Source organism: Melanostigma gelatinosum (genome assembly GCF_949748355.1).
Source record: "Melanostigma gelatinosum genome assembly, chromosome: 11".
Taxonomy (NCBI): domain Eukaryota; kingdom Metazoa; phylum Chordata; class Actinopteri; order Perciformes; family Zoarcidae; genus Melanostigma; species Melanostigma gelatinosum.
This window is the reverse complement of record NC_136644.1, coordinates 25499227-25510411: the sequence shown is the minus strand read 5'-3', so window position 1 is coordinate 25510411 and position 11185 is coordinate 25499227. Positions and strand designations below refer to the sequence as shown.

General features: G+C 41.8%; 1 protein-coding gene across 1 annotated transcript; it reads left to right on the top strand.

Annotated features, from left to right (window-relative positions):
- Positions 1–4115: 4115 nt before the first annotated feature.
- Positions 4116–5712, top strand: LOC306785089 (uncharacterized protein; the record flags this gene model as incomplete). The annotated part of the gene is made up of 3 exons (XM_079279314.1): positions 4116–4315; positions 4387–4608; positions 5324–5712. Exons 1-3 carry the CDS (start codon positions 4132–4134, stop codon positions 5710–5712), a joined length of 795 nt encoding a protein of 264 aa, XP_079135440.1. The 5' UTR covers positions 4116–4131.
- Between the last annotated feature and the right edge of the window lie 5473 nt (positions 5713–11185).

Below are 11185 nucleotides of genomic sequence, written 5' to 3'. Positions count from 1 at the left end.
ACTTTTCAACAATATCAGTAAGAGATATTCCGAAGGAAGTAATGGCAGATTTGTAGAATAATCGGAAAATATCAGAGAGACGTAGACAGAAAAGACAACATGTATTTGAGCAACGTATCCTCAAACAACGGTTTGTATGAAATCCTTCGATAAGTTTCTCCTCATTTTTCGTGCGTTTTTCTACAAAAACCAGCCACACGAGTCAATTTCAGCTCGTTACACGCACACAGTCTGTTCAAAAGAAACTTCTGTCTTCACAGAAGATAACTTAGTTAGGTTTACTCAACACAACTACTTAATTAGGTTTAGGAACAGATCTTTGTTGAAGTTAAAATAACTAATTATTGGCCTTTGCGAGGCCTTTGACTCTCGTCTTGTCGTCTCTCCATCAGTTGGACTCTGATCCTGAGTATGAGAACGACTCAAACACTGCAGCACAGACAGAAGACTCAGAGGAGCAGGAGGACCGGGTGTGAAGGTCAGTCGGGTTTCAGTCTGCTGCGTCGGGAAAATAAAAACAACTCGGATTAACTTATACTTCCATTTCTGAGAAATAACTTCATGTGGTTTTCTTCAGATGCAGTTAAACCAGAGGGAGACTCAGCTGGATGGAGACAGAGAGTACACTGAAGTGGACGTATTTACCTTCAATATACAAAGTTATTATCTGAGGTCTTTACACCGGCTTCCTGTCGATCAAAGAATTCATTTTCAAAATATTACGGTATGTTCATAAAGCACTGAATGGTTTATGTCTGATCCTCTGCTACATTATGAACCATCCGCACTGTAACTTGTATTCCTGTATTTCATACCAGGCTTATTCTATTTCATCTTGTTTTTATTTTATTGTCTCTTGGCTCCAAAATTACATTTTTAAATTGTATTTAAATGTCATTTTATTATTATTATTATTTTTGCACTTTGTGATGTTTTAGGTAAAGTGCTTTAAATTACCTTGTTGCTGAAATGTGCTTTATAGATAAACTTGCTTTGACATGTCAGTTTCCATTAACAGCGACGTGTAGCAGAATATCCATAATTCATGCTTTATGTACCTGTGCAGGTGCATTATGTATGTATATGATTTAACTTTAATGTAATAAATGGCTTTTAGAAATACTGATTGTCATCACATCACGTCTGTCTGAGCAGAGAAATCCATTGAAGTCTGTTCAACTCAGTTATTGAAGCAAAAACATACCCAAATACAATAAAAGTTACCATTAGATGACAGTTTTGTATATTTAAACATAACATTTCAGAAAACTTTAAATACAAACAATAATAGTCTTAATGTGAGTAGTGAACTGGTGTAGTTTGATGGTGATATCTATGAGTTAATTATTTTACCCTATTCACCTGTAGTGTCTCCACTTAAACACTCTCGTGTACGTTTTTGATCCAATGAGTGAATGAGGTGAGTTTTATTTTGTCTCTCTCCTCAACAGTTAGACTCTTGTCCTGCGTATGAAGACGTCTCAGACTTAACGTCACAATTAAAGGCTTTTACACATCGGGCACGCGACCAAAAGTTTCTTGAAAAGTCTTCACAAACCTGCAGAGATTCATTGACACAGACTTCTAAAAAAGGCAAAGCTGATTCTCTCTCAGTCACTTTCACTTTTTGTCACAACCAGCTTTTTATGCAACCTGAAGGTAACCGTAGTTCTCCGACACGTAAAGGGAGGAGCGAGCGGACGGGTATTCAGTTTGATGCAATCTGCAACCTCACCACTAGATGTCACTAAACCCTACACACTGGTCCTTTAAAGTCAAGAGTCATCTTCATGTAGTATTTGAAATGTATAAATATTTGGACAAAAAAATAAATGAAACCCACATTTCAGTTAGTTAACAGTCTCTAAAATCACACAGAATTACACTATTTGTTATGATCACTGCAGTTAATGTGGAGCAAGACATTATATATATATATATATATATATATATATAATGTCTTGCTATACGTCCAACGCGTCCACCGCACTGCAATAACGCGTCCAACGCGCCGCGCCATCGCAAAATCGCGGCGCGCCAGTCTCATCGCGTCTGTGCATAGACTTTGTATATAATCTCGACGCGCGTCAAAAAATCAACGCGACCGGTGTGAACGCAGCATAACTGACTATAACAACTGTAACTGTGATTATGATAACTAATCTGCGTTAGAAATGTGCGAGTGTAGGAAAAGGGGAAGTGCAACAGATGTTGAACACCCAGACACGTGCAGAGCTTGATTAAGTAAGCGCCCAGACAGGGAAGTTGGGGTGATTTCGTCATGCACACACACACAAAATGTAGGTACTTTTCGAAGCACATGCACCAAATCAATGATGTCATGTTAATCATGGGCTGAGGGAGGCCGTGTTGGGGAAGAGGGGGGAGAGACGCGAGAGGCAGCCCAAAAGTGTTATAAAAGAAGTAACTTGCAAACAGCAAGACGAGAATTCACGATGGGACGCCGACCGAGCCATCCATGGAGAAACACTGGACCTCGTTCGACAGCCGCGTCGGAGGACTTCGTCTCTGTTCACAGAAAGAAAACCGCTGTTCGTGGACAAAGATTGAAAGACGGAGATTTTCCTCTCCCCACTGCTCGACTTTAACAACTGAACAACGGAGGAACGCGGCAGTCCTAGAAAGACTTTGTACTGAGCCTTGAGGACTGTTGAACGGACTCCGCTGTGGGAGCAGGAGGACCGAGGGTCCGGCCGGACCTTCGCTCCTAACAACTCCAAAATAACATTTTCACCGAACCATTTAAGATCCAGCTCCACCCGAGCCGTCTCGCCATCTAAAACCAATGAGTATAATCTAAGAAGATGATTAAAGTAACGAATCAAGTGTAGTAACATTTTAAGTGAGCTGTAGCTTAACCCTTGCTAACTAACTAAATATAACCTGCAATAAATATCTAATCTGCATTTAAAGTAAATTTCTCAAGTGCATTTATTTGCTCAAGTAGTAAAAGTTCCTCGTGGCAGTAAAAAGTTAAATCCATTGTCTGTCTAACAACTGAGATCTGTAAGGTTATCCTAGAGACCGAATCCACTTAACAATCCCTTACGGTTTTAGAAGTGATCCTAGCCGTTAAAACCTAACCTGGCATTTACCAAGAGCACGGATCCAGAAGAGGGAAGCTGCCATAACCGACGCGACCGGTAGGAGCGCCCGGGGTCAGGGTGGCCCCTCGACCGAGTGCGCTCAGACCGGAGGAAGCAGGGTAGACGTCGGAAGTAACGGCAGTTAGCAGAGCCAGGCGAGAACACCAGCTCGACAATCTTTTAATAGAGAGCTGAGTCAGTAAGCAGCCCCGTATCGGGCCAGAAGTACCCCAGGATCTAACATGTGTAGAGATGCTGTTATCACAGCTCATCCAGACACCAAACACTTGTTTTATTTTAATTCAAATAAAAGTCACTGATACTCGTAATGTTGAAGTGTAAAAATAGAAAATATAGTTATTGCTGCCTGTTAAAATGCACAAATCTACTTTAATGACAAAGGTAAATTCCCATTCTGCTTTCTAGCTAAACAGGAAGTGGTTTAAAATTGTGTCTACTGATGTATTTCTTTTGTTACGTTATTTTGTGTGTGTTATCGATCTTATTATCCCTAGCTGAGATAATTAACTATGCCTTAGTGTCCCTCTACAATAATCTGTGTTTTGTTCTCACACATGTCCACAAAGAGGAAACGAACCACGCACAACAGACCACACCTTTCTAAGAATTCACACTCTGGCCTTCATGATTCATTCTGATCTTTCACTCCTCTTTCAGCCTCTCTGATGTCCTGCCTCAGTGCACAGGGAGATCTTCTATTGTCCCTTTGCACCCTGTACAACTCAGCACTTCTTTCTCTGCGTTTTCTTTCTCGTTTCCATAAATCACATTTACCTTCACTGCAGATGAAAGTCATTCATCTGATGTGCCCTATGGTGACTCTGTGGTTTCTAACGTGTTGGTGATGCTCTGCGTTACAGCGGCACGATGCGGGAACGGGCCGACTTGCGTCTCTGCTCAGATCTGCGCTGTGAGAGGATCCACAGTGGACATACGCTGCAGACAGACACCCGCAGCCAAGAGACGTTCTGTCCCGGTGGAGAAGATATCGTGGTTTACTGAAATGCAGGAAGAAGGACCCGTGGATCTGAGAGAGGACTCGGAGTACGCGGGTCGCGTGCAGTATTACTGCGATATGACCACCTGCACTTTAAGAATCACAGACCTGAGAGAGAGCGACTCAGCTGAGTACAAGTTCAAGTTCAGAAACAAGCGAGTCCCCGGTGGAGTCACTTTATCCGTCACAGGTAACACTTCCTACCAATGTTCACCATCTGTGTTTGTTGTTGTGTATTTGCATGTTTGTTCTTCTTCACAGATCCAGATCTCCAGCTGCAGGTGAGGAGATCATATTCCACCTGGGCTCAGCTGTTTTGTCGCTGCACGTGTCATCTACCCGATCGTCTCTCCTACATCTGGTACAAGAACGGACAGAGAGTTGTGGAGGAAACATCTCCTTCATATTCAGACTACTTTGATCCTGCAGACAGCTATTCGTGTGCTGTCAGAGGATACGAGGACTTCCCTTCTGCTTCAGTGTGTGAGTTACAGTCTTCCTCTAACAGAGCAGCATCTAGTGGAGCGTTTAACCCACACTGTGCCATCACTGCATGTGTGTGTTTACAGGTTTTCTCTCTTTCTGACTCGTGTAGACCACCATGTCCAACGTACGCGCTCTCACAGGCTAAACCTTCCATGGTCAGCTATCAGTGATGAGGCTCGTAGTGCGTTAAAAGTAGTTTATTCCATGAAAAGGAAAATAAGCAAAAATATATCCCTTTTTTAAAGAGCATAACACGCTTTTGTAATAAACATAAAATAAACAGAACTGTTAACAATATAACATGGCTCTTACAAGTATCGACACTGTAAACACGTCTTCTACAAACTTTAGAACTTAAGATAGTCGAACACGCTGTCTTATTTATTCTCACAACACCAACATAGTATTCTGAGGTGAATCCACATCTCCTTTTTGAAACAGCGACTCTGAAACTTCTCTAAACACAATCTAGCAAGAGGGAGAGGGACTCGAACTGACCGCTGTAAAAAGTGGAACACAAGACCTGCTGTGTCAATCACAGAACAGCCCATGTAAAAACACAGATGTAGTTCACTTTTTACAGCGTTGTGTTCACAGAGCAGACACTGTGATGTGACTGAGGTCAGTGTTGTCAGGTTATTACCTGCTCTGTGTTAACACAATATAAGATGTCGTTGTAACTGCTGATTAAAGATGACATTGTATATTTCAGGTGTCGTGGGTCAGACCTGCAACAGAGTGACGTACGCTGACAGAAGCATCTGCGCCTCCAAAGGCTCATCGGTGGACATTTCTTGCACTTACAACAGTCATGAAGATGATGTTGAATCTAGATTCTGGTTCAGTTCTGATCATCAGCAGAGGCGGTATCTCACACCACCTGAGGACCTGAGTGAAGACTCCCGGTATGCAGGTCGCGTTCAGGTCGTTGACACAGAGAGAGGTCGCTCCACTCTGAGAATCACTGACCTGAGAGCGAGAGATTCATCCGAGTACCACTTCACATTCAACACAGCCAGCTTTGAATGGAGGAGCAGTTTACCTGCTACAACTGTGAGCGTCACAGGTACAGATGAGCTGATCACCAGTGATCCACGCTAACTGTCTTAATGTCTGTGGTTAGTTAGTGACCATTCATATCGTCCAGCCCTCCAGGTGCAGGTGAGCAGAGTAACAGTCCATCAGTCTCACACCGAGGCAGAGCTGAAGTGTCGGAGCAGCTGCAGTCCAGCGGCTCGTCTTTCCTACGTCTGGTTCAAGAACGGAGAGAAAAACACGAGCCAGGAAACTTCTACTTTCACAGATGACTTTTATCCCGGAGACAACGTGTCCTGTGCTTTCAGAGGACACGAGGAGTCCCGCTCTGATTCACTGTGTGAGTTTACTGTGTGCTTCGTATGATGTTATCTGGTTAATCCAAGGTAACAGACAGAAACACCCACCGAGATCACCTTTTACATGTTTGCACTGATCAACCGTTGTAGTTCATCAACCAACCTCATTGATTTGACCCAAAAGAGAGAAAATCTGATATTTTTAAAATTGTATGTATTGGTATTCAGTTTTACAGTTCAACGCAAATTAAATTTTGCTGCTTAAGAATTCAACATGAAAAGATTCATTGATGTGATATGTAACAAAAACAATCTGTAATCATCTATAACTTAATTACTTAAATTAACAATTAAAACACGACATATATATAAATTGTATTCTCATCTTAAAGTTGATTTGTGTTCATATCTTCTCCTCCAGATGGTCCAAAGCTTCCCTCTGTGTCAGTGAGTCCCTCTGCTGAGATAGTGGAGGGCAGTTCAGTGACTCTGACCTGTAGCAGTGATGCTAACCCAGCAGCTAGCTACACCTGGTACAAGGAGGATGGAAATCCAGACCCTCGTCCTCTCAGTGAAGAACCTCAGCTCGTCTTCAGCTCCATCCAGTCCTCTGACTCTGGACAGTATTACTGTAGAGCTGAGAACCAGCTGGGGAGGACGTCTAGATACATCTATGTTGATGTGAAATGTGAGTAAAATCTCCAATTTATAAAGGAACATACATTGGTCAGTTGTGTTGATAAAATTAGCTTATATACAGCTTTAATCAGCAATTAGCTTATATACAGCTTAATCAGCAGCTAGTTTATATGCAGCTTTAAGTAGCAGCTAGCTTATATACAGCTTTAAGTAGCAATTGACTTATATACAGTTTAATTAATCACTAGCATATTTGTAGTTTTAATAACCATTAGCTTATGCAGCTCTATTAACCACTTATACAGTGCTCACAGCATACACTAAGGCCAGAGAGAAGCAGGTGAAAGGTTACTTATTTAACTGCGTCACAAGGAACAGGCAGCCATCTTTCAGATAGATAAGGAAGAGTGAGATTCAAGCGAGGGCCAACGCCCCAGCTGAGCCCGGCTTCTTCCCACACTTCTTTCTCAGGTCTTGCAGCATGCATCATCTCACTCACACTGATGGAAACCAACGCCTATTGGGAGGGGCCAAGGTGAATGGACATTCACGGCCTCCATCCAGGCGCCATAACGTACAAACGTGCCACGCCTGCATCTTTGACTTTGGCCAATGTGTATCAAGGGGCGGACCCCCTATATTAAGTTTCACGCTGATGTGTTGAAGCGTGTCTCATGGTGAATCTCTGCGAAGTTCATCCATTAGCACCCAAGCTTGTTTTTGATAGCTGGGCTGAATAACTTTGTTGATAAATAAATCTATTGCTTTGATTTAACTATACGCCTCTGAGAGCTTCTGTTTCATTCTTAAACCTGCTCTAAGTGTGAAAAACAGCTACAACATTTTTTCACAACAAAGTGGTGACCCCGACGTGATTTATATGATACAGAGCTTCAGGTTGGAATGTTAACAGACCTCTCCTTTTGATTCCAGATAACGGCGCATCTCTCCCCTGAGGCTGGGAACCGATAATTGCCATCGGAGCGAGCTTGCAGTTCGGGAGACAGTCTGATAAGTGCCGGCACATCTCAAGGTGAGCAGAAGCCTATTTAACTGAATTCTGCGTATTGTATTATAGTCATAAAACTAAATTAAATCCGACTGTCCGAACTGTAAGTATTGCGTAGTCATAAAAGTATTGCGTAGTCATAAAAGTATTGTAAAGAGTAATCACACAGCAGCAGGGTTGTTCAGCCCAGCATTTGGGGTTTTTGTACATATGTGTGAATGAGTCCAGCAGAAGACGTTAGATAAAAGGCGAAAAATTATGTTTTTTGTGGCAGCGTAGAGTGAAGTAGTGTGAGACGCGGTCGCGCGCCTCTTCTGTCGCGGTCACGCGCCTCGCATGAAGCGCTCAAATTCCTGCCACAAATAAAGCGTAATCTTTAACGTAATTATAGGACGTCTTGGGCTACGAAGAAATTGCATAACATGACGGGGATATATGTATATGTTATTGATGTCATTGATAAACTGTAAATTGTATTGAGAGAATTGACCGTGAAATAATACCGTATCAAGACATCGAGTGTGTTACGTGTGGTGTAAAAACCAAGTTAACTCTGCTTAGAGTAACTCTTAGATAGTTTCTGCACGGGAGCACAAGTTTTAAGTTAACCGATGTATCGTTGATAGCGGACGAAGAGAAAAATTACCTTATTGAGATCATCAAATCTCCGGATACTAGATTTGTGTGTGGCGTTTAGTGGAAAACCATGATAACTCTGCTTAGAGTATCCTCGACGGAGTTTCTGGGCGAGAGCACAAAATTTACGATAATTGATGTGTCGTTGATAACGGACGTTGTGTAATAAAGTAACCAAAAGCGAAAAGGACCCGCAGAGTCCTAGGTTACTTAAAGTGTATTAAATTGTGTTGTTTGATGTATTGCGTTGGTGGTGTGGTTGGTAGCACCGCGGACTTCCACGCAGGGCCGTGATCGCGGCCCAGCCAAAGCAGATATTGTATTTGTGTTTTATGATACGCAGCGGTCGCTGTGATGCATTAAAATAGCGCTGTTTTCTTTTGTGTGCAAGAGAGGGAAAGAATCCTTTATAATTTGACTGATTGTTTGCTGAAAGAGCAGTTTTTCATTTGTATCGTGGTCAAGAGGTCAGCGGTACACAGTCTGTTTGCTGAGTTTGAGGAAAAAGACAAATTGCTGTTAAAGTGCGCTGCTGATAAAAGTGTGTCTAAAGAGAAAAAAGAGCTGTTCAGCTCATCCGAGGGCTGCGCTTGTGACTGATTTATATTTAAAGAGACAGCCGTGTATGTTCTAATTTGTGTTCATTGTTTCACTGCATTTGTAAAGATATTAATTTCCTTTTAGACCGTAATTGTGAATTGTGCGCATTTCAGATTTGGTTTTAATTTGTGTTTATCATTTGACTGTGTTTGTTTGCTGAGAAGCAGTTTGCTTAGTTTGAGAAAAAGAGCTGTACATCTCCTCTAAAGTTCCGCACTTGTGACTGATTTATGCTTAAAGAGACGGCAGCGTGTGACTTTGATTATTTAGTATGAATGCGTGTGACTATTTGCTGAGCTGTACGTTTTCACTTTTGTTCATCATTTAACAGCGTTTGTAAAACTCTTCACTTCATTCTGAGACCGTGTTGTGACGGCAGAGTATTGATTCAAGTTTGTTTGAATGAGTGGAACTATTTGGAGCATACATGAGCGAGCTGACAGCTAAGCCGCTGAGGAGTACGTTTTAACTTTTGTTTATTTGTTTGACTGTATTTCTAAAGATATTCCTTTACCGTATTTGTGATCTGTGCGCATTTCAAAAATGGCAGTGTGTTGCAATTTTGTTTAAATGCGTGTGATTGTTTGAAGTGATTGTATAAGACAGAAGGTGTGTTGACAACTGTAAAACGTTGGTGCGTTCCTGTGAGAGACAGGCAGTTGAGATCTTGATTTGTGGCTGAATGTTCGTGCGTTGTTTCAAAGTTTGGTCAGTTGAGCAGAAAAAACACACATTATACACAAGCGTTGCATTCACACACACACATAAATCACTAGAATATGCTGAGAGACAGCTGAGGGTTAATCTAAGTGTTGGTTTTATTGGAATAGTTATAGAGACTACAGATACAGTGGAAATTGTGTTTCATAGGCCCCGTTAGTGAAGTTAAGAAAAGCGAAATCATTGCAGGCATACTTTCAGCCAGACAGACGCTAAAAATTAGGAATGTCCAAGGTTTACAGCTGAAACAAAGCATCCATTCATTTAGTCAGACAAACGGTGAGAATATTAGGGAGGGTTTGACTACTCCTGATAAAAACACAGCTGCGGCCTTGATTTGTGTCTACCTACAAGGACAGAGTGCGGAAGACAATTAAAAAGGTGGGGGCTAGCACTGTCTGCTTTGATAAAAAAAAAATAAAAAAAAAACTTGTAGTTACAGCCATTGCTGAGTAATTAAAACATAGCATTTCACACCTAGCAGGGGTATATAGGGAGACTTGTAAATAACATATATTCATACACTGTTAAATAATATGCGTTATACTTGTAAAGCTTATATTGCGGAGTTGTGAGGTCACTGTATGAAGGTCAAAAACGCCGAGAGAAGCACTCCGTCATTCTTTCGTACAACAGAAAAAGATCAGTGACCCCTGAACAGTAACGCTTGCTAAAACCATCAGATTAGGGCTGAAAATTGCCACCTTAGTATAATGGACGAGCTTTTGTCTATTCACACAGAGACTTCGAAATAAATCTATAACTGTACTGTTTTCGTCATCTTCACCATAAGTGTTAATAATAAAATAGATCATCTTTTCACACACACACATTCCGGAGAAAGCACGGTTGTGAACGAGGGCCAGTGTGAATTCAGAGAGCAAACATGTCAATTGAAGGCATAAGAGGAGGTTTGGCTCCCTCTGCTGGCACTTCACAACCTGGGAAGAAGAAAAAAAAAAAAGAAAAAACATTTGACATGAGTTTTGGCTTTTCTGTGGCCACTCCAAGAACTGCAACAGGAACAGTGGATAGGAGCTTTGGCTCCATCGTGTGGACATTTGGGAATACTGATTTCAGACTTTCTATTGATTATTGCAGAGGGGGACATCATGGCTGCGAAATACTCCTCTTATCTGTGCAACTTGGAGAATGATGTCCAGGATCAGAGCAGGATGAATGGAAGAATCAAACATTGGCCGGTGGAACAACAAGCGTACAAAATAATGATAAAGAGATGGAAAGATAAAGACATTTGGGATGGAGAACTGCTGAACTGTCCTCTCACTGAAGAGAAGCTGCAACAAATAAGCGAAGAACACACTTATGATGAATACAGAGCTGCTGTGGAAAGAACAGATATGGAGCTCGAAGCACTAAAAGTGTCAATACAGCTGGCAAAGCTTGACGTGGCTCCAAAGCCTGCTAAAGACAAAAAGAAACAGCACGGAAGAACTTTCTACTGCTACAACTGTGGAAAACCAGGACACTATTCACGTGACTGCCGCACGCGTGGTCAACAACAACAAGGCTCACCACATGGAAGAAGAGGAAATTATCAGAGAGGGACAGGCAATCAGCATCCAAGAAGCCAGAATCAAGCTGAACAGCAATATCTTTCACATACCTGGCAACA